The 23,793-nt window shown below is 48.9% G+C and overlaps 2 protein-coding genes across 3 annotated transcripts; both read left to right on the forward strand.

Moving 5' to 3' along the window:
* Positions 1-74: 74 nt before the first annotated feature.
* Positions 75-6,824, forward strand: LOC102277746 (acyl-coenzyme A thioesterase THEM4). Its single transcript, XM_070359545.1, has 6 exons — positions 75-1,078; positions 2,031-2,229; positions 4,166-4,310; positions 5,322-5,432; positions 6,019-6,143; positions 6,612-6,824. Exons 1-6 carry the CDS (start codon positions 809-811, stop codon positions 6,632-6,634), a joined length of 873 nt encoding a protein of 290 aa, XP_070215646.1. The 5' UTR covers positions 75-808; the 3' UTR covers positions 6,635-6,824.
* A 2,013-nt stretch (positions 6,825-8,837) lies between these two features.
* On the forward strand, positions 8,838-23,669 carry SLC25A38 (solute carrier family 25 member 38). 2 transcript variants are annotated; one of them, XM_005909649.3, is made up of 7 exons: positions 8,842-9,216; positions 16,526-16,647; positions 17,240-17,324; positions 18,019-18,198; positions 18,458-18,632; positions 20,388-20,554; positions 22,558-23,523. In XM_005909649.3, exons 1-7 carry the CDS (start codon positions 9,148-9,150, stop codon positions 22,678-22,680), a joined length of 921 nt encoding a protein of 306 aa, XP_005909711.1. In that variant the 5' UTR covers positions 8,842-9,147; the 3' UTR covers positions 22,681-23,523. The 2 variants fall into 2 exon arrangements, with proteins under 2 accessions (XP_070216651.1, XP_005909711.1); XM_070360550.1 differs by lacking the exon at positions 20,388-20,554 and having other exon boundaries at positions 8,838-9,216; positions 18,458-18,626; positions 22,558-23,669.
* The last annotated feature ends 124 nt before the right edge of the window (positions 23,670-23,793 follow it).

Below are 23,793 nucleotides of genomic sequence, written 5' to 3' on the forward strand. Positions count from 1 at the left end.
GACAATTGGTGAACTTTTAATTTGGGCTGTTTATGAGATAACATTGGAGAAGGCAATGGCAACCCACTCCAGTAGTCTTGCCTGGAGAATCCCAGGGATGGGGGAGCCTGGTGGGCTGCCATCTATGGGGTTGCACAGAGTCCGACACGACTGAGCTACTTCACTTTCCCTTTTCACTTTCATGCATTGGAGAAGGAAATGGCAACCCACTCCAGTGTTCTTGCCTGGAGAATCCCAGGGACGGGGGAGCCTGGTGGGCTGCCGTCTATGGGGTCGCACAGGGGACACGACTGAAGTGACTTAGCAGCATGAGATAACATTAAATATTAAAATTGATAAAACAGAGAAACAGGTAGAACAGCAGTTGGGGGTAGAAAGTGCAACAATTAGCGTTACTTGTTAACTACCTACTTAGGACATAAACCCCATGAGGTCATCGACTTCATCTGTTTTATTCACTCCTGTGCCCCCAGAGCCTGGAACAGTTCCTGGCACATAGTATGCGCCTAATTAACATTTGTCAGATGAATAAATGAACTGGCCTCTGAAACAAGACACAGTTAAGAACCAGGGTGAGGTATCAAAGCCATCTGTCCTTACACACAGAGACTGAGGTTATCCACTCTGGCTCCTGGTCATTGTTTGTCCACTGGGGAACCTGGCCTGCAAAACATTCTGATTGACTCAGTTGTTCCAGGCACGCAGCCAGAAATACACCTGGCAACTGCCAAGATCAAATACATGTGTAACTTACTAACCCACAATTGCCTAACGTCCTTTCTAGTTCCGCTCCCCACTGCTTGGCCTGATGCAGGGGAGGGACGTGGGACGGCCTGGCCCTCAGAGGACCCACACAGGCTCCGATTGGCTGAGTCTGAGCCTCAGGGCTGTGCTCAACTACCAGGAGGAAGGCTTGCCTTTGGCAGAAGGTTCAGCTGGCGCATCTCGGTTGGACATCATGCTGCAGAGAGGTCTCAGGTGGCTGGTGACGCTCCGACAGGCAGCACGCCTTCTCCCAGCCCTGGCTGGCCAGCCCCGGATGCTCTGGTCAGCCTGGGCGCCAGCCCCACTCATCACCGTGAGTACCCACATTGCATCCAGATGCAGGCTGCTGTGAGTGTGGTCAGAGTCTCAGATCGAGGGAGCTACAAGGGACCTTAGGCTCCTTTGACAGATGAGAACTCGGAGCCAGGACTCCTGATTCCTAGAAGATGCTTATGCCACTCGGCCATTTCATCCTGTATGGAGGGGTGCACCCTCAGACTGGGAACTTAACGACAATATCTGGAGGCCCCTCCAGCCTTACTGACCCTGCTGAACCTTTCCCATATGGTTAAATGGGGTTGCCGAGCCCCAGCGTGAGCAAGTGAGCAGAATCAGGGAAAGAGAATCTGATTAGTGGTGACTCAAGGGAAAGCAGTGGTTACTGTTTAACATAACATTTTCTGGGCAAAAAAGAGGCGAAACTAAAAGAAAATTGTGGGTAAGAGTTAAGATGATTGAGTAGGAGGACAAGGAGTTCATGCCCGCTCATAAGTAGGAACACCTACTGGGCGCTGGTGGGGGTCCCTGGACACCTAAGGAGATGAGAGGAATCCCCAGACGACAGGGTAGAACGTGGAAAGGAAGGAGGAAAGCAAGAACAGCGGAGGCGGGATGCCCCTCATGGGGGCTGGGGTAGGGGAGAGGTTCCCGTGCTTGGATGGGGCCTACTAATGGCGAGGGGATCAGCAGAACAGAAAGGGACCTTCGGGGGACTGGAGGATCATAAGAAAACGTGACCAGCATCTTCCCTGCCCACTTTGGCGCCAGCAAGTCTGCTGTGGCCACAGGTCTGAACCCCCACCCCTCAGGGTTCCCTCTGGCCTCCTGGGTCTTGGGCTTGATTCCCCTCCCCCCACCCCCGACTCCCCAAGGTCACTTCTGGCTGCGCGGGTCCCGGGCCTGAGTCCTCCCCCACCCCAAGTTTTCTTTCAGCTGTGCCGGCCCTGTAGGAGCAGACACAGTCAGCTACCTTTTGAACTTCCCAGGTCTCAAGAAGTTACCTCCATTCCGATTCAAAGGATTATTCCCTCCCAAACTCCGGCTGGAGCCCCATCATGGTGAGGCTGTACAATGAACTCATGGAGAAGACTGTGGATGGGACGTGGACGCGACTTCCCGGTTACTGTCGCTCTTGGCAGTTCCTTAAAGAGGGAGACCTAGCTAGGATCGCTAAAGTTGTCCCCGGTACGTTCACACCCCTGTATTAGGAGCGCTTCACCTGGGCTGGAGGAGGGCTCTGGAGAGTGCAGGATTGTTGGCAAAACTTTGCTTCTGTGTGTGCATTTTCCTCGGGGAGCTCCGCGCTCCAGCCCAGTTCCTACACCTCCCGTGTGGCCTGCATTAGCCTGAGAGTCAGTATGAGGCAGGCTGGACATGGTGATCCTAGATTCATACACTATCAGGCTAGAAAAGGAACGTGGAGGCCGTCTAGTTCAACCCGTCATTTTACAAGTGAGAAAACTGAGGTCTGGAGAGGCAACAAAGCCTCTTTTGGTAGAGACTGGACTAGAGTCAGGGATTCCTGGCTCCCGGATTAGTGCTCTCTCCACCCCTGTCTGCAGTCACCCGGGGCGTCTCCTTACACCTGCCAGCCCCACATCTCCTGTAGACCAGACAGGTGCAATGTCAGTGAGGAATTGGGAAGAGGCAGTGCCTGGGATTAAGGGCCAGTGCCTTCACTCTGGTACACCGTTTTGGCAGCTCAGTGATGCTACAGGGGGCAGGATCTTACTGATATCTGGGGCCAGGAGCCAGAATCTGCTGGGGACAGAACTCGCGCTCCCTCTAGTGGTCAGCTGAGCTGAGCTCTTGAACCCGTCAGTGAAGGACACTGGATGGAAAACAGAAGATGAAGAGATTCGTTCAAGAGACAGGAGGAACCAGCCGGAAGTCTTATACTTATAGTCTATACTTATATACTGGAGAAGGCAATGGCACCCCACTCCAGTACTCTTGCCTGGAAAATCCCATGGACGGAGGAGCCTGGTAGGCTGCAGTCCATGGGGTTGTGAAGAGTCAGACACGACTGAGCGACTTCACTTTCACTTTTCACTTTCATGCATTGGAGAAGGAAATGGCAACCCACTCCCAGTGTTCGTGGCTGGAGAATCCCAGGGACGGGGGAGCCTGGTGGGCTGCCGTCTCTGGGGTTGCACAGAGTCGGACACGAGTGAAGCGACTTAGCAGCATACTTATATACTATGTTTATAGTATATAATTTTATATACCTAATCTGTCATTCAGAATTCTGCTTTGAGGGGAATTTCCTGGTGGCCCAGTGACTGGGACTCTGCCTTTTCACTGTCGAAGGCATGGGTTCAATCCTTGGTCGGGGAACTAAGATCTCATAAGCCATGCTGCCAAAAAAAAGAAAAGAAATTCTGCTTTGAGATTCTTGGCAAAAAAGGTGTTTGATAAGTATTGGATGTGCTGTGTTAGTTGTTCAGTCGTATCCAACTCTTTGCAAACCCACGATCTGTATAGCCTGCCAGGCTTCTCTGTCCAAGGAATTCTCCAGGGAAGAATACTGGAGTGGATTGCCATTCCCTTCTCCAGAGGATCTTCCTGACCCACGGATCGAACCCTGGTCTCCTGCATCACAGGCAGATTCTTTACCCTTTGAGCTTCAGGGAAGTCCTTAAGTATTGGATATTGGAGGTTTAACCTCTAATTAGGGCCTGTAAATTATCCCCCTTTCCCTCGGAAGTCATACAGTATAAACAAATCTCACCGAAAGTTCAGGCCTGTGGCAGTGAGAGGAGACACATACACGTGCTCTACAAAAAGGACTGTCGCCTGCTAACTCCTAGATCTGCCACAATCGATGCGTTCGGATTAGCGTTTGTTATTCAGCTGATGGGAACAGTGGTGTCCTGAATTCACAGGCAGTTGGCTCCTCACTGCCCCTCACACCGCTGACCTCATCCTCCCCTTGGAAGCTGCTCTTCTCCGTCAGAAGTTTATGGGACTATGCCCAGGGTGGCATGCCCATGGGAAGCTGAGGGGGGTGCGTTTCCTGGGACCTCCTCTGGTCCGGTGCTTTCTGCCCCAGAGACCACACCGCCCTGAGGATCAGACTTAAGCCTGAGGTCTTTCTTATCAAATCCATTCTTCCCTCCAGTCCAAACGGTAGAAGACGCCCGCCTCTTTCTCCGGATCACAGAGATGGAGAGACTCGGCTTTGAGTATGTCGTCTTCCACAATGACTCTGAGAAGAAGTGCGTCTGCTTGTTCCAGCCTGGGCCCCTCCTGGAGGGGCTGCCTGGGTGAGGCACGCAGGCTTGTCCCAGCCAGCAGCTCAAATGGGCTTTATCTTGGTCCAAGAGCAGGTGGTGGGTGAGAGCCCAGCTGGGGGTCCCTGGTTGCCTTCAGCAGGTTCTTGGTTGGTGGGTGGTAGTTTAGTCACTAAGTCATGTCCAACTCTTGCAACCCCGTAGACAGTGGTCTGCCAGGCTCCTCCATCCATGGGATTTTCCAGGCAAGAATACTGGAGTGGGTTGTCATTTCCTTCTCCAGGACATCTTCCTGACCCAAGGATCGAACCTGGGTCTCCCGCATTGGCAGGTGGATTCTTCACCAACTGAGCAACCCCTAGATTCTTGGTTACCTCAGCCTTATTCTACTGGCTCCCTGGGCAGCGAGGCTCTGCCAGTCCCTCAATGATCCACCCAAGGTGTGGCCTCTCCCTGTTAAGAACTTCCTTAACCTGCTAAATGGCAGTGGGGTAAGCAATGGAAGTTAGAAATGAGAAGGGGGAAGACCATTCTTGTTTGGTGCTAGTATATGTCAGACCCTTTACATGAAGCTTTGGCTGTATTAATTTCATACTCACAAAAATTCCTAGGAGATATTCCTCTCTTACAGATAAAGGTGCAGATGGCCCAAGTGGTTCTGTGACTGAGGTCACATGGCTAGAACCGTGAGATTTAGAGTGAGGGCTCTCTGCCTGTGAAGCCCATGCTTTTTTCATGGTACCATTCTAGTTCCCCCAACATTAACCCAGAAGGGAATACAAGGTTCATCAGAATTTGTGGTTGGGGCTTCTCCTGCTTTTAGTTCATTCTCTTCTAAGCTGGTGTGACTCACTTCAGACAGCAGCATTTGCTTCCCCTGCATGTGCTCTGCGCTTACATCTCTGCTCTAAATGGATCGATCGAAGGATCTGGTCCTGGATTGCAGGGAACCCTTCAGCACATTGCCTCACAGGAAATTGGCCATGCGGGGTGGAATCCTGGGAGACTCTTTCCTTCCCTTTCTCCCCTTGTCTGGCCCTGCAGGATTATCCATGGTGGCGCGCTGGGGACCATGATAGATACCACGCTGTTCATGACGGCCTACTGCAGTGCTAATGCGGTCTTCACCGGGACCATGACCATCACCTTCAAGAGGTCTGTCTCCTTTCCTGGGTTGTTACGATGGAAGATAAGAGCTCGTGTAGCAATCCTGAGTACAAAGAGGAGTTTCTACTTTTGTTTTTCTCACGGACCAACCTAAACTTGTTAGATGTTCCCTTTTCATCCAAGTTCAAGGTGATGAGCTTGAACATGGGTTATGTGTTCCAACATAAAAATACACTACAGAGGACAATGATAAACTACTTTTGGCCACCTCTGATTTAAAGAAAGCCAACCTGTGTGCCTGTAAATATTTAACTCAGTCCACAAATAATTACTGGGCTGCTACTGAAATGATAATTCCTGACACGTGATTAATTTGTTGTTAAACTCGCACACACTGTTTTGTACAATCTTTACTATAATCCTGGGAGGTTGGTACCACTGTCTCCAGCTTGACGAATGAAGAAGCTGAAGCAAAGACAGCTAGCAGGTGACAGACACAAAGGCCCTGACATCTTGGCCCTTTGAGTAGACGCCCGGGACCCCGACTCTGGTAGCCTCCAACCCCTGTAGGGTCATCCCCCACCTTTCTCAGAGACCAGGCTACCAGTCACTCGCCCCCACTGCCCTCTCCTAGCCCGATCACCCTCGGCTCAGTGGTGAGGCTGGAGGCAAACATCACCGGCATGGAAGGGAGAAAGGTGTTTCTCTCCTGCGAAGCCCAAAGCAGCGACAGGACCATCCTCTTTGCTGAAGCTTCTGGTAAGGCCGTGAGAATTCTTTCTTCCTGCTGTTGGTGCCCATCCTTGTGACAGGCACAGAGGGTGGCTGCCCCCACTGCTGGGGGCAGCACCTGCCCTGGGAGACTCTTACAGGTGTGTGTTTGGGGTCGGACGGGATGCTCACATGGAGAGGAGCCTCTATAAGTTATAGGATAGAGGCCATTATAACACTCCCACTCACCTCCCTGGGAGACTACCAGTCAGAAAGGGGCTTATGAGGATGGAGGGGAGGGGGCTGTGGCAGCAGAGTGTGCATGCTATCTCCCCTCCTGGCCCCCTCCTGGCTTCCAGAAGGCAAAAGCAGGCTCATTGCTTTGACAACAGAGGGAATTTAGATATTTCCAGAAGCAGCTCTAGCTCCAGGCAGACAGGAAAGGTCTCCCTGAACTAGTTTTTCCCAAAAGCCAAACCTGAGAGCCACTTCTTTCTGTGTTCTTCACCATTCCAGCCATCTTCTTCCAAATGAAGTGATACGGTGCAAGGCACCGTAGGCTCATCCCCTCCTGGCCCAGAGGGCAGGAAACCAAAGCTTCCTTTGGAGCAGAGTCTGTCTCTCCACCCATCTCCAGCTGCCAGTGTTTACTCCAGCCCTTTCCTCCTTGGATGGTGAAAACTCCTCCAGCTGTCAGAGCTTGTTATGAATAAACTTTGAAAAGGGAGATTATGTATCCAAATGGACATACGTGCATTTCTTTCTGCATAGAGATGTCTATGGTCAGTGGGATTGGAAAGCATCGTGTGACATTAACACCCAACTCAGAAAACAGAAAAAGGGCCAGACTGGGTTTGAGGGACCCAACGTGTAACTGCAGAAGGGAGTAAGGTCACAGAAGCAATGTCACGTTCCACCGGCTACAGACAAGTCAAGGGAGCCTTGCCCAATGTTAATTAATGATCTTGTTTTGAATTGAAGTCACACACAATGTTTTCACCAGGTATTTTTCCTTTTCTTTTTTTCTGTTTGCTTTTTCCTTTCATTTTTTAATTCACTCCTCTAAATTCTACCATGAAGTACTGCCCTAAAACCTTCATTCATCTGCTGATGGGTAATACTCCTTTTACATGATCATATATGTCTCTGCACCCTCTCAGATGTGGGGGGAGGATTGAGAAGGTGGGGGGACTTTGGGCTCCAGAGTTGTGAGTGTAGCAGGAACAGATACACAGGAGGAAAACCCAGGCCGGCACCAACCATCCTTGAAAACCAGCCCATTTTATCTGAGCCCAGAGCCAAGCCAGTACCTGCTGAGGGTGGGGCAGTGGGCAGCAGGCTCTCATTCTGGGTCCCACCTCTACCCCATTCTCAGAGTGGCCAAGAATAGCCTCTAAAACACTCGAATCGATTATTTCTCATAAGTAGGAATTCTTGCCCTGTGAGGACAGAAAAGTAGGTCTTCCTTTAAAGACAAGTTTCAGCCTAGTTCAGCATCTTGCCTTGCAAGAGATGGCAAAGTATACAGCAGTAACCTGGCAGGTTTGCCTATGTATTTTTTATATTTACTCTTTGCTTAATTCCCTCTGATGATAAAAAGCCCACACTTTCTTGCCTGTTCCTTGTGCCTCAGAAGTACAGGAATTTAAGCCTTAAAAAAACAGCCTCTTGCTCCCTGAATCATCAGTTTCTTTTCTGACCTAGATTTCCTGAGTGAAGAATGGATGGTGGGAAGTAGTGAAGGCTGCCACTATGGAAAGTCTGGACTTCATTCTGCAGATAATCAGGACTCTTGAAGATGTATGCCTGCCTTTGCCAAAAAGAGTGTCAGGATTCTAGCAGTGATAGTTTTCCACCAATCAGCCAGATAGGAATAATGGGAAGTTGAGAGACCAAAATGAAGGTTATTGATAGGGTCCAGATAAGAGGTAAGAACCATAATCTTAACCATCTAGACCAGTGGTGTCCAATAGAAAAGAAGTTCAAGCCCCAAGTGTAATTAAAAAATTTCTTTTATTGAAGTATAGTTGATCTACAATGTTGTGTTAATTTCTGCTGTACAGCAAAGTGACTCAGTTATACACACACACACACACACACACACACACACACACATATTCTTTTCCATTATGGCTTATCACAGGATAACAAGTGTATTCTTAAGTATTCTAGTAGCCATATTAAAAAAGCAAAAGAGGTAAAATTAATTTTAATAATTATTTTACCTAATACGTCCAAAAAAATCATTTCAACGGGTAAAAATGAAAAAATTGTTTATGAAATTATTTTATCTTATTGCCATGTCAGAAATACGGTGTGTGGATGACTTACAGCACATTTCTGACATCAAGATTTCAGCATTTTTTAAAGGGAAATGTGGAAACGCTAGAACAATAAAGTCATGTTTACAGAAAAATATTCCACACTGCTTCAGTTTTTAATACAAATGAATTACAATTAAGTCAAGTTTAAAATTCTGGGCTTCAGTCACACTAGCCACTTCTCGAGTGCTCAGTAGCCCCCGTTGGCTCCTGGCTACTGCACTGGGCAGAGTTAAGTCTGGACTGTAACCATGCACAGACGTGGCACCCGAAAGCATCCAGCACTGCAGACGTCCCTTGAAGCTCCGGGCGCAGGGAAGCCGCCGATCCTGCAGCCCCGGACGTCTCCACCAGGTGGCACTAAGGAGCACATCCTCGCCAGCCCGCGAAGCGCATCCAACCCCGGAAGCTAAATTCCGGCATTCTAGGTAGTTCTTCCGGCTTTCTTCACCCCTGGTGCACCCTACCATTCTCAAGTCCTGAAGCCCGTGACTGGACAGGATGGGCCGGGGAGCAGAGCCGAAGAGTCTACGGCGCAAGTGAAAAGCGCCGCTCTGAGGTGGGGGTGGAAACGCAGGTCCCGACCGGCGTACACTGCAGAGTAGGCCCTGCCGTAGAAAGCGTCTCCCGGCTACCGCCGTCGCGTCGTCTTCCTCCAGGATCGCCAGGGCCGGGCCTGCGCTCCTACCAACGGCACCCGGGGCCCAGTGTATTCACAGGCCTCCCCTCCAATGATTCAGAAGTCACGCCCGGCGCTGCTGCAGCATCAAGATGTCGGAGACCGGGTGGAAACGCTTATGGTAAACGGCAGGGAAGGGAAGGCAGGGATTCCGGCGTCGCAGGCTCGGGGAGGGGAATTCGGAAGGTTGCCGAGGGTCAGCGGCCCTTGGGGGGCCGCTTTTTGCACCCGGGGTGCGCTCATAACGGGTTGGGGACTTGGCGGCAGAGATGGGAGTTTGACTAAGGGATTAAAAGGAGGGTAGAGAGGAAGGAGAGGAGTGGCAGCGCAACTCTTGGACAGGCAAGCAAAGGCCTCATTTCTGTGCTAGTATCTGGGTAGAGGTAGGCGGGATTCGGAGAAGGCAATGGCACCCCACTCCAGTACTCTTGCCTGGAAAATCCCATGGATGGAGGAGCCTGGAAGGCTGCAGTCCATGGGGTCGCTGAGGGTCGGACACGACTGAGCGACTTCACTTTGACTTTTCACTTTCATACATTGGAGAAGGAAATGGCAACCCACTCCAGTGTTCTTGCCTGGAGAATCCCAGGGACGGGGGAGCCTGGTGGGCTGCCGTCTCTGGGGTCGCACAGAGTCGGACACAACTGAAGTGACTTAGCAGCAGCAGCAGCAGGCGGGATTGCTGCGGCCTTGGGGGCCATATGGGGAATGTCCTCCTGCGGCTGGGAACGACGTGCGAGAGCTATGGGAAGTTGCTTTGAGTTGTTTTCCTAGATTGAAAGATGAGAGGGCATCTGGGTAGATATTTGGACCGTTGCAAAGCCCGGCAATGAAGCTAAGCCTGAAATGCGATCCTTCTTCAAGCAAGGTAGATTAGGACCACACGGGACCGGAGGGCTGGGCCAGAGGGACTCGCTGGGAAACTGGTGTGGTTTGCATCGTCCCCCGCGTCTGGATTGGCTGCCGTGGCCGTCCGCGGACCTGCCATTGTTGGAGGCGGGGCTGGAAAGGCGGGCGGAGGAGGACTGTCTGGCCAAGTCGCTATTAGACGTGGATGGAGGCGGGAATGCGGCTTCCTTTAGTTCGCGAGGGCCTGTGGCAAGCCGCTTTCTCCGGAGATAAAGGTTACGGTCCACCTGCCGCAGGCGCTGGGCGGGGTTGTGGGCACTTTTTCTTTTTTTAGTGTTTTGTTTTTGTTTTTAATCTTTAAAAAAGGCGGAGTCGGCCGTTTTAAGTTTACATGTTTAATCACGTGCTTACCGATTTCTTTCTGGGTCCTCCAGCTCTGACCTGGAGATCTGATTAATTTTTTAGGATTTAATTTTGTCAAGGGAAATTGTTGTTTGTGGAAGTTGTTTGCCAACTATTCAAGTGCTGTTTATTGCCTTTATGTATCTTTGTATTATTATTCGGTTGTTATCAGTATTTACTTTGAATAAATTTGGGCTACTTAGAAGAAAGTCAAGTGAGCCTTGAAGAATGTGCCATCCACTATTGATAATATCTTTCGAAAAGAAAAGTGTAAATTCTGTTTTTTAAAAACAATTTTGTTGCCTGTTTTTTTTTTTTTTTTTAACTCGAGGTTAATCAATACTGCTGGTATATATTTAGCATCTGCTCTGTGGAGCCTGGTGGGCTGCCATCTATGGGGTCACACAGAGTCGGACACAACTGAAGTGACTTAGCAGCAGCAGCAGTTATGGTACTAGACCTGGAAAGTTACAGTTAAAAAGGTTATGGGCTCTATGTATGGATGTATTCAACAAATATTTATTGAGTCAGTATAATGTCTAAGCAACGTACTATATGTTGAGTGTGCTCATTCGTGTCCAACTCTTTGCTACCCCATGGACTGTAGCCTGCCAGGCTCCTGTGTCCATGGAATTCTCCAGGCAGGAATACTGAAGTGGGTTGCCATTTCTTCCTCCATGGGTTCTTGTGACCCAGGGATCTAACCGGAGTCTCCTGTATTTCCTGCATTGGCAGGCAGATTATTTACCACTGAGCCACCTGGGAAGCCCAGGGGGGAGGGGTAGTTCCAGACAATACCTGTGAGAACACTGGGGAAGCAGCTCCAAAGAGAACTGCTTAGAAGTGGTAACTGCAGGTCAGTCCTACAGCCTTACTGGAGCAAAGGGCTGGAGGGTGCCTGGGGCGATCCCGCTGCCCAGGAATGGGGCCCGCAGGGCCCACTAAGCTTTATCGTGTGGGATTGTGGTCAAAGGAGAGCCACGTGCAGATTTCCTGTTAGATGATGTGATTCCTTCATTGTTGACTATTGAGCCCCTCATGCGGACCAGGCTCTGCAATCAGTCCTGAGGGGGACCACTGTGGGTTTGAACACCTAGCTCATAAGAGCACTGTGAGATTTTGAGGTGGTGCATATGGATGCCTCACCCCAGGCTGCTCAGTGGGCTTGGCACTGCTGAGGCTGGAGACTCACAGGGAGGTTACTTGGATCAGCGAGGGGCAGGCTGTGGGAGGAAAGAGGGGTCAGCGGCAGGAGTTGGTCGTGAAATGGTAGGTAGACCAAGGCGTCTTCCTCGTCTCCTGAATGTCCTGCTGGAACATCTCAGTGTGGACTGAAGGAGAGGCAGGCATGTGAAGAACTGTGGACTGAGTTTCCACTTGGGGATGTAGAGTTTGAGATGTCTGCAGGCCGTCTGAGGGGAGATACGGGAGTGCGAGCTGAACTGGGCTGGAGACGTGGGCGTTGCCGGCATGTGCGTGTGAAGCGAGGTGTGGTGTGGGGATAAGGGTGCCCCGAGAGGTGGCAGCTACAGGGAGATAAGAGGAGCAGCGACATCTGTGCGCTGGGGAAAGGAGGCTCAGAAGGGGACCCAGAAGAGGAGAGAGAAGCCAGAGAGGGGTGGCCATCAGCAGGTGTTCCAAATGCACCGGAGAGGCCAGGTAAGAGAAGGGCACGAGAAAGGGGCCCTGGGCTGCTCGGGTCCTCGGTGAGGCAGCTTCAGCGAAGGGCCTTTAGCCGGATGGCAAACTGGGGGGACGTGAGGGGTGACTGGTGAAGAGGGGGTGGAGATGACGTGGCCTCAGGCTGGAAAGATGGGGGCTTTCAAGCTTGTTCCAGGCAAAGGAGTCAGCGGAAGTGAGGCTCAGTGTGCAGGCAGGAGGCCCTCGCTGCGAGCCCAAAGTCTCGGATGAGCCTGAGAAACAAAGCTCATGGGAGTGCAAGTTAGCAGGAGGAGCAGGACTCTGTGCACACAGCTGATGGAGCACAATGTGACTTGGCTGTGCTTACGGTCTGACCTTTGCTTAGAAAGCTATTTGAATGTGGCTGTAAGCGCCAGTATTTATTATCTGAACTTAGACCTTTAAGGAATTCCAGTTATTAGTTGATAATTGCTGGTTTGGTGGAACGTGGAATTACCTCTTTTCTCTGTGAAATAACACAGATTACAAACGTTTTGGTTCTAGGTAGGTAGTTATGTAATGTAGGTAACAAGCAACTTCATCTTAATAGCATTTTAGGATGACAGTATGCCATGTATTACAAAATAATCGTGCAAATGCCATTTAATGAGGAGAGAGAAGGTCTTTGGGTGGAGTTTGCCCAGTGTCTCCTATGGAAAAGAAGACTTTTCTCTCCTGCTTGGATTTTTAAAAGTGTGTTTGCACAACCATTTGAGTGTGTCTGGATTCCAGGGTATGCTGTGGGGCCCTGGAGTATGCTTGGGGAAAGTGCAGTTAGCCTACCAAGCAGTCCTGCCCTTCTGAATGCTGCCTGTAGATTAGCCAGCGTGCGTGACTCTCCCAGAACTGTGAAATTCCAGATGTTCAAGCTGGATTTAGAAAAGGCAGAGGAACCAGAGATCAAATTGCCAACATCCGTTGATTCATCAGAAAAGCAAGGGAGTTCCAGAAAAACATCTGCTTTATTGACTGTTCCAAAGCTTTTGACTGTGTGGATCACAACAAACTGTGGAAAATTCTGAAAGAGATGGGAATACCATTAGACTACCTTACCTGCCTCCTGAGAAGTCTGTATGCAGGTCAAAAGACGATAGTTAGAATCGGACATGGAACAGACTGGTTCCGAATTGGGAAAGGAGTATGTCAAGGCTGTATATTGTCATCCTGCTTATTCAACTTATATGTGTTAAATATAATTAAATAGAGCTCATTTACAAAGTAACCTCAAAAATATTACCCAGAGGCAAAGACATACCAAGACATATTTAGACAGATACAGTGCAAGATCTAGCTTCATTTTCAAAGTTTAGTCATGAATTAGATATTACAATATAAAATTTACTAGTTTATTAAAAAACAGTTGAAATAAAAATTTTAAAGGCTTTTCCCCCTTTTCCCTCGGTTTCAGGAGTTAGAGGTGGTCTAGATAAGTGTTCCTGAGAGCCCTGGTCTCAAGGCACAGGGAAAGAATATCAAGTTCTAACAAAACGGTGGCAGGTCTAAACCAAATGGTGGCCAGACAAAGCAAAATGGCCATAAAAAATCACAACACAGAACACACAGTTAAAACATACACATGTAAACCTGGCAGTCCTCATCAGACACGCCCTTAAATACAAGAATACAGTCTCTCAGAAAACCTCCTATAGAGGCACAGAACTTCACATCCAAGTACTAAGAGAGTAAAGGAAAATATCTCAGGTCTTCAAAGATTTCAAAGGGAGGAAAAGGAGCCAGGTTGAAAGAACGGGGAGGAGGCGGGAGAAGGGGGCAAAAGGGGTGGCTTTACAGACATCTCCTGCCACCTGCAGATACCCAGGCATTATGGGACTTTACCCTGGGCCTCCAGAGAAGGGAGGACTGGAACTCGGCCCTACCAGAAATAATTCGAGTTTTCTGCCAAGAGGAGGTGATCTGTCTCCAATCCTCAGCTTAGGCTGAGGCCCTTCGACCAGATTCCTGTGTCCAGGACTGGGGGACTAGAAAAACAGGGAAGGATAGGAAGGGTTAAGGAGAGGAAAGAGAGAGGGAAGGGGAGAGAGGTCAGTAAAGTCTCTTGTTCCTTACCGGTTGGGGCACTTTGGCCAGTTGTCAGCATCAGGAGGAGACCGGGGACAGAAGGGTTCCAGTTGCGGCCACTAGGTCTGGTCCATTGGCAGGCAAGCTGGCCCCTGAGTACCCCCAGTGGTCAGGATGTCAGTCTCAGTGAAGAAGAGTCCCCACCAGAGTCACCATTTGTTGCAGGAAAGGGGACCCCTTCCAGGGCCCGAAATTGGGCTCTTGTCTAGCACTTGGAAATGAATTGTCGGAGGAGACACATGTGCTGACAAAGCAAGAGATTTTATTGGGAAAGGGCACCCGGGTGGAGAGCAGTAGGCTAAGGGAACCCAGGAGAACTGCTCTGCCGCATGGCTCGCAGTCTCGGGTTTTATGGTGGTGGGATTAGTTTCCAGGTGGTCTTTGGCCAATCACTCTAATTCAGAGTCTTTCCTGGTGGTGCACGCATCGCCTAGCCAAGGTGGATGCTAGTGAGAGGGATTCTGGGAAGTGGACGGACACGTGGTGTCTCCTTTCAACCTTTCCCGAACTCTTCCGGTTGGTGGTGGCTTATTAGTTCCATATTCCTTATCAGGATCTCCTGTCATAAAACAACTCATGCAAATGGTTACTAAAGGGCCTGGCCAGGGTGGGCGGTTTCAGTCAGTGTGCTTCCCCTAACATATGCAGAGTACATCATATGAAATGCCAGGCTGGATGAAGCACAAGCTGGAATCAAGATTGCTGGGAGAAATATCAGTAACCTCAGAAATGCAGAAGACACCACCCTTATGGCAGAAAGTGAAGAAAAACAAAAGAGCCTCTTGATGAAAGTGAAAGAGGAGAGTGAAAAAGCTGGCTTAAAATTCAGCATTCAAAAAAGTGAAGATCATGGCATCCGGTCTCATCACTTCATAGCAAATAGATGGGGAAACAATGGAAACAGTGACACTTGCTCCTTGGAAGAAAAGCTATGACCAACCTAGACAGCATATTAAAAAACAGAGACATTACTTCGCCAACAAAGATTTGTCTAGTCAAAGCTATAGTTTTTCCAGTGGTCATGTATGGATATGAGAGTTGGACTATAAAGAAAGCTGAGCGAAGAATCGACGCTTTTGAACTGTGCTGTTGGAGAAGACTCTTGAGAGTCCCTTAGACTGTAAGGAGATCCAACCAGTCCATCCTAAAGGAAATCAGTCCTGAATATTCCTTGGAAGGACTGATGGTGAAAGTGAAGCTCCAATACTTTGACCACCTGATGTGAAGAACTGACTCATGCTGGGAAAGATTGAAGGCAGGAGGAGAAGGGGACGGCAGAGGATGACATGGTTGGATGGTATCACCGACTCAATGGAAGTGAATTTGAGCACGCTCTGAGAGTTGGTGATGGACAAGGAAGCCTGGCATGCTGCAGTCCATGAATCCGCAAAGAGTTGGACACGACTGAGCAACTGAACTGAACTGTGACTGTCCCAGTATATAGGACCGCCAGCAAACCCAGGAGTGGCTGCCGGCCTGTGGTGCACCTGCGGTCTGCTTCAGTCCCAGTGAGATGAATGGGTGTATGACAGGGGGAAAGTTTTAGATTAAGGAAATGCATGACTTTTACAGGAAGTGGCACATACATGTCACAGTGCATCAGCTCACTTACGGTTTCACTTCCTTTGTCTTACTCCTGTAAACAATCTACTGGTTCCACAACCCAGGGAACCTGAAACCAGCAGTCCAGGGTTAAAACACACTGCTCATTTTGCTTTTGTCACGAGAAGAAGTTGGCCAGTAACTTATGTTGAGGACAAATTAGGGAGTTGTGGTCAGTGGCATAATTCACAGATGGAAATAACCATGTTGCTCAGTAGGAGAGAAGTTATCCATAATTTTTTTATACTTTATTATTAAATTTTGGTTGTGCAGGTCTTTGTTGCTGTGCTGGGGACTCTTCTGTAGTTGCAGCAAGCGGAGGCCATCTCCAGTTGTGGTGCAAAGGCTTCTCACTGCCATGGGTTCTCTCTAGGGTGCTTGGGCTTCAGCAGTTGCAGCACATGGGCTCAGTAGTTGGTTCCTGGGCTCTAGAGCACAGGCTCAATAGTTGTGGCGCATGGGCTTACTTGCTCCTAGGGATCTGGGATCTTCCAGGGTCAGGGATTGAATGCATGTCTCCTGCATTGGCAGGCAGATTCTTTACCACTGAGCCACCAGGGAAGCCCTATCCATAATTTTCAATTATCAGTGGTTACTAAAGTTGTTATCAGTAAGACAAGAGAGCTACTTCTTGGAGTGTACAATGTTCTCAACAACATTCTAACACTGTTCATCCCTGACTACATTTTGCCCTTCTCTGAAGTCAGAAGCTGGGCACCGCCAGGTGAGTTTCTAAGAAATCCTTAGAAGAACTGACTGGTCCAGGTGTGGTGAATGGTGGGACACAGCTGACGACACCGTGTTCTCTTGCCCTGCAGTTGCAGCCAGTCATCAAAGCTTTCTTGTGTGGCTCCATCAGTGGGACCTGCTCTACCCTCCTCTTCCAACCCCTGGATCTCCTCAAAACCCGCCTGCAGACCCTTCAGCCCTCGGCCCGTGGGTAAGGCCTGCTGCCCACCCCCCCACCCCCATTTCACTGAGGAGCTGGTTTCAGCGGGAGCATCTGGGTTCAGTCAACTTCCATTCTGTGGGATGATCAAAGAGAAACACAGATCAGGCCCAGCTCTCCTGTGTTTTGTGTATACTGTTTTATTTGACGTTTCTCTTAATTAAACGGGGTCCTTCGCTCAGCTGCCCCCTGGCATCTGCCTTGGTGACATTTGCATTCTACTGTGCTGGTCTGTAATGTCATGACTGTGCTGCCTGGCGCAAGCAGCGGCTGGTTTTCTGGAAATAAGGGAAGTATTGAGTGCCTCTTGTGAGCCCCCTTATTGGGCTCAGCACTGTGGGAAGTGTGTGAAATGTAGGGAAAATGAGTAGTTATCCCATTGCTTGCAGCCTGAATGAACAAAGAATCACGGACCTGCCACACTGAATGCGTAGGAACTCAGAGTAACTCCCAGATGCCTAGCAGAGACCGTGAAGTGTTGTAGAAAGAGGCCATACAGAGAAGTCTTCGAGCGGGGAGTCCTTTCACAAGGACGTAGTCTCAGTGATCTTTCCTTCCTTCCCTCTATCTTGTCTGCCTTCAGGTCCAGACGTGTTGGCATGTTGGCTCTGCTCCTGAATGTGGTTCGCACGGAGAGTCCGTTGGGCCTCTGGAAAGGGATGTCTCCCGTAAGCTGCCTTTTGGGTCTTGCACCACTTCCTTTACTCACCAGCCATTTCTCATCCACCTCACACATCCTCGCTTTTAAGAGTACATGAGGGTTGGAGGCTGTGAGCAGGCCTCTGTTGTCTCCCTGCCCGTCACTCTCCCTGGCTTCCGCTTGAGGGCCCTGGGGGCCATTGCCTGTGTGTGCCCTGGGCACGGCTTCTTAGCAGCATCAAGTCCTAGAGCAGAGGCAGCTGGCGCCCCACGGTCAGCAGGTCCTCCCCCCACTCCCCGCCCCTTCCTCCCGTGCCTCCTACCTGCATTTCCCTACCTAGAAGACTTTCTGGCCTTCAGAAGTCATTTTGCTGGAAAAGCCGGGGAATTCATGCTCACCCCAACCTCAAAGCAGCTCTTAACCAGTGAAAGACAAGACCTGAGGTTTAGAAGCCCCCTTCCCTCCTCAGGCGGCAGGTAACTGAGACACATCCATGCTGATTCCCAGAGTTCCCCGGAGGGATTCCATTGCCCACGGTGAACACCGATGAGACAACATGCCCTTTATTGGCCACCTTCTGTCCCGTCTCATGTGCCCATTCTCCCATTGGTGTTCCCTCCACACCTTAAGTCAACTCCTCTCATGCCAATTCTGGGTCTCCTTTGGGGAGCTCCACCCGTGGTGGTCTTTGATCCCTGTCCTTCCTCCGACTCTTCCTGCAGTCCATCGTGAGGTGTGTCCCAGGCGTTGGCATCTACTTTGGCACCCTCTACTCTCTGAAGCAGTACTTCCTGCGGGGCCATCCCCCCACCGCCCTGGAGTCCATCATACTGGGGGCGGGCTCCCGCTCCGTTGCAGGGGTCTGCATGTCACCCATCACTGTGATCAAGACACGGTACGAGGTGAGTTGGACAGCCTCAGAGCCTGGGAGAGGGCAAACAGGGGCACTGGACTCTTGCGTCAAGTGGCCACTGATGCCACCTCCTGAGTTATAACCCAACACAGAGGTCAGTGTGGAGGGAGAACCCATCTGTGTAGTCAGGCCAAGCACGTGGGAACCAGAGCCCCCAGGGCCCCGGCTGTGCAGCCTGAAAATGGCTTGGTTCAGTGCGCAGCCCCAGGGCCACCGAGGCAGCCACGGGTTCTGTGCTTCCTTCACAGAGTGGGCGGTATGGCTACGAGAGCGTCTATGCCGCCTTGAGGAGCATCTGTCACAGCGAGGGGTTCCGGGGCCTCTTCAGTGGCCTGACAGCAACACTGCTTCGTGACGCTCCCTTTTCCGGAATCTACCTGATGTTTTATAGCCAGACCAAAAACGTTGTGCTTCACCGTACAGGTAAGGGAAGGCGTGGTGGGAAGAGAGATCCCTCAAGGGATCACATCCTCTGCTTTCTCTGAGATAGGAGACTATTTGTTGTTCTTAGCGGCTCTGGATTCTTAGCCTAGTTTTAAAAACTGAGGCATATCTGCACTGTGTCAGGCATGGGGCCCTGTGCTGGGATGCAGTTACAGTCCCTGCCCTTTTGAGTTTATAGCTTCTTAAGGAAGAGTACTGATAGTATGTAATTCCTGAGTCGGGGGTCGGGGTAGAGTAAACCACGTTCTGCATAGGCCATGCAACAATACTTCCCACATTGGCCCGATCTTCAGATTTCTGGGTCCTATCCAAGGAATCTTAAATCAGAAGCTTTGGGGTAAGAACTGGGAAACTGTATCTTTCAAGAAGCACTTATGATTCTTAACAGACAAATTTGGGAAACCTAGTGGGTTCAGAGCTCGAAGAAAAATTTTATTTTCATTTACCTGGTATGCTCTCAGTTAACAATGAGAGCCCTCTGGATGGAGAGAAGGCTGCCAAACCTCCCGCATTCTAGCAGGCCCACCCTACTAGTAAGCTCATGTTGCAAGACTTGGGCAAAGTAAACAATCAGTAAATGTCCACCCAGGCAGAGTCACACACTGATAGGAACACAGCGTTCGGTCAGGTGTCTGTGGATAATCTGAGCAGGAATTGCAACCGAGGTCATTTAATTGGGAAGGCTAGAATGCCGCCCTCATGACCATGTTGTCAGTAGGGGTGCTTTAGGAGACTTGCTGCTTCGCCCCAAGTACCAGGAGTTGTGACATTGCGGGTCACAGCCTTACTTTGCAGTAGAAGGTTAAGGCAATAAGGGAGCTTGGATATATGTTTTTAACTTCTTCATTCATCCTAAAAAAAATTTTTTTAATTTGGTATTTAGAAATCATTCTATACTTAACAAAAAAGCCACAAGAATAGTACATATAACTCCATAGCCCTGTATTATTCTCTTTCTCTATGTATAATTATTTTCTCCAAACCATTTAGGAGTAAGTTGCAGGCATGATGCAACTCTTTACTCTTAAATACATCAGTGTGCATTTCCTGAGAATAAAAGCATTCTTAATAACCATCTTATATTTAGGAAATTTTACACAGACTTCTTGTGTCTGTAGTCCAATCTATAGTCTTAATTTCTCCAGTTTTTCCAATAATGTATTTTGTGGCCATTTTTATTTATTGTTTTCAAGTGTATAAGCCAATTATATAACCTCAGCCTGGGTTTATCTGATGATTCTTTGCAACTAGACTCATTTATACGCTACCTTTTCCGCAAAAGAAGCATATAACAGGTTGTGTCTTCATTGTGTGATGTCAGGAAGCTCATGTCAGCTTTTGACCCGTGGTGGGTGATGTTAACTCTTTATCGCTTGGATAAAAAGAACGTCTCCAGTGAAAACTCAGTTGTTTGTTCTTTTGTCATTTCTAAGTATCTTTGCGGGACGATACTTTGAATCTATGTAAAACGTCCTGTTATTTCACCCATGTATTTTAGCGTCCGTCAATGACTTTTGCCAGAATTAATTACTATGCTGATGATTGTAAAAAGGTAAACTTTTAGTTCCATTTTTTCTGTTTACATTGATTAGTGTAGACTTTGAATTCCTAGCTTTGTTTGAATATCCACACCCTTCTGGCTTTCAGGAAGAATTAGTGGCAACTTGGCACTGATATTTATCTGGTAGATATGAGATTTATTTATAACCAAAGGTTGCCTTTGTCCTCTTTCAGACCAGCTGGATGCAGTCCTTGTTCCTGTTGTGAATTTCAGCTGTGGGATATTTGCTGGGATTCTGGCCTCGCTGGTAACTCAACCTGCAGATGTGATCAAAACTCACATGCAGCTCTTCCCAATGAAATTTCGGTGGATTGGCCAGTCAGTTACGCTCATTTTCAAAGTAAGGCTTTAGGGAATTCCCCAGTGGTCTAGTGGTTAGGACTCCGCACTTTTACTGCAGGGGACATGGGTTTGATCCCTGGTCAGTGAACTAAGGTCTCCCATGCCTTGTGGCACAACCAAAAAAAAAAAAAAATGAGGCTTTAGAATACATATTGGTTCATATTGTTGTGGTTAAAGCTCTCTCTCTCTCTCTAAGGCAGTAGCTCTGTCCTTTACTGGTAGATCACCTGGGGAGCTTTTAAAACTCCCCATTCCCAGAGCATAACCTGAGCTCATCATATTAGAGTCTCTGGAAGACATGAAACCCTGGCATCACTCCAGTACTCTTGCCTGGAAAATCCCATGGATGGAGGAGCCTAGTAGGCTGCAGTCCATAGGGTCGCTAAGAGTCGGACACAACTGAGCGACTTCACTTTCACTTTTCACTTTCATGCATTGGAGAAGGAAATGGCAACCCACTCCAGTGTTCTTGCCTGGAGAATCCCAGGGACGGCGGAGCCTGGTGGGCTACCGTCTGTGGGGTCGCACAGAGTCAGACATGACTGAAGTGACTTAACAGTGATTCCAATGTGTTGCCAAGGTTGAGAATCACTGCTGAAAAACTGGTTGTGGGTCTTTTTGTTTTTTGGGTTTTGTTTGTTTAGGGAGGGGGCCCAACATTAGGACAGCCTGTGATATTTATTAAATGTGCATATTGTTGGGCTCTACCCCAGACCTCCTGAGTCAGGAGTTTTGGGAGGACTCATTAACCTAATCAAGGACCTGCTGCTGCTGCTAAGTTGCTTCAGTCATGTCCAACTCTGTGCGACCCCATAGACGGCAGCCCACCAGGCTCCTCCATCCCTCGGATTCTCTAGGCAAGAACACTGGAGTGGGTTGCCATTTCCTTCTCCGATGCATGCATGCATGCTAAGTCACTTCAGTCATGTCCGACTCTGTGCGACCCCATGGACAGAAGCCCACCAGGCTCCTCTGTCCACGGGATTATCTAGGCAAGAATACTGGAGTGGGTTGCCATTTCCTTCTCTGAATCAAGGACCTAGGAGGAAATGTAGTCAGAAAAAAACCACAGGCACATTGTTTTGTTTCTAGGAGTTTGTGCTAATACAAATGTACAGATGTATTGAAGATAAAAAGTAAAGTAGATGTCAAGTACATTAAAATGCTATTTAAAAGCCACTGAGTTGGTCCTTTGGGAACATGTTCTATTAAAAGATATTCTCTTTCAAGGTAAATCTGTCACCTAGATCTTTAGATTTTTCTGTACTTCTCAGTTTTTCCTCATAGCAGAGGAAACATGTTAGCATCTGCCAGCACTTATGTCTTACCCTAGATAGAAGCAGATGTTTGTGAATCTGATCATATTTCTCACACTGCATAGGTTGCTTGCTTTCTTATTTGTGATACCTGAAGCTATAAAGTTTGAAAATAGAGTCTCCATATATCTTCCATGTGAAAATGGAAGGAATGATAACAGTAGGAAAGAACAATCCAGATGATACAGGTGTTTGTCTTTAATTCTTATTTAGGGCCACCAAGAACATCTAGCGAGTTTAAAAAAATAAAAAATAAAAAGGGTTCTCCCTCCAGGCAGACGGATTGCCAAGAAGGTACCTTTTCCTTCAGCCTAGAGTTGGGGCCCAGGGCTCGGCAGAGAGACTTTGGTGTGCATTTCAGCTGCTGCTCAGGGACTCCTGGCTCCTGTGTACTGTACAGGTTGCACACTATATAGAGTAAGCCTCCAGAAGATTTTCATCTGAGAAATAAAGTCCCCTGGATAGAGCTCACCTAAAACATATAAAGCTTAGCAACAAAGCCAAATTTTTTTTTTTAGTTCGTCCCTTTGGACCCAGTATTCATAGTTTTAATGATATTTGTAAAAGTCTATAAAGTAAGGCTTAAAAAGGGAATAACGCAGAGGGACATCCTCTCTCTCATGGCAGGTGTGTAACTGTATTGCTGCTTTAATTCCAGCGTTTGGGCTTCCATTTTCCCTCCTAGGACTATGGGCTGCGTGGCTTCTTCCAAGGCAGTGTCCCCCGGGCCCTCCGCAGAACTCTGATGGCAGCCATGGCGTGGACAGTCTACGAAGAGATGATGGCCAAGATGGGCCTGAAGTCCTGACCCAGCGGGGACCGGGCAAAGACGGGACCTGTTGTCCGGCTTGGTTTCTGCCAAGGGCCGCTTCATCTCACCATGCTGGAGTCAGATGAAGTCCTAGCAGGAGAGCCTGGCAGACACATCGCCTTCAGTTACTCAGTTCAAGAAGAGAATAGGTGGGCCCAACTCAAATAGGTGGGCCCGACTTAAGCCTTCTGAACCTCCCAGAAGAGGAGTCCCTGATAGAGCACGGTGGGGAGTCAGGAAAAGGGTCTGCATACCCTACAAGGCCATGTGAAAGGGCATTTCCAGAGAGAGTGCTGTCGGTGGTCCCGCTCAGCCATCCACCACACCATGCCGCCTCCTTGGATCTGCTCTTGGGCAAGAAACCGCAACGCTAGAGATGCTGTGAGCTGTCCCTCGTGTCTGAGGAGTTCCAGCAGCGAGACTGGATCTGCCGAGCGAGGAGTCACACTCAACAGGCTGAAGTCTCCCTCTGAGGTGATGTTAGGATGAAGAAGAAGAGATGTCATGACTTAACTGATTCCTTGTTAATTTCTAAGAGGCTCCAGGGAAGCAGGGAAGGGAAGTAGCTTCCTAGCCTCTAAGTGTCCACGTGTATTTTTTGGTCTCGGCCCCTGCACGGTTTCAGCTCCCAAGCTGATCTGGCATTTTTGTGCAGCTAAAGTTGGGATAAATAAAGTGAAGCACTTTATCATTGGAAAACCTCAAGTGCCATGGGTCCATCCTACAGTAACAGAATAAGGTGGCTGACACTTGATCTGTACAGGTCCTGAAGCTTAAAATTGTTTAAAATAGCTTTATTTTATATGTTATATGATCTGCCCATTCCAAATACACAATTCTATGATTTTTTAAAGTAACTTTACTGTCTGCTGCAGCCATCAGCACAAGTCAGTTTTAGAACACATTCACACCTCCAGTAAGAGCTCTTATTTACAATGAACCCTCATTTCAAGCCCAGCGGCCACTGATCTGCTTTCTGTCCATAAATCTGCCTCTTCTGTGCACCTCCTATAAGGGGACTAATACAACGTAGTCTCATGTAGTCTTTCTTACATGGTCTCTTGTGTCTTGCTTCTCTCACTTAGCATAACATTTTGGAAGTTCATCTGT

This window comes from Bos mutus, chromosome 22 (assembly GCF_027580195.1).
Source record: "Bos mutus isolate GX-2022 chromosome 22, NWIPB_WYAK_1.1, whole genome shotgun sequence".
Classification (NCBI taxonomy): Eukaryota; Metazoa; Chordata; class Mammalia; order Artiodactyla; family Bovidae; genus Bos; species Bos mutus.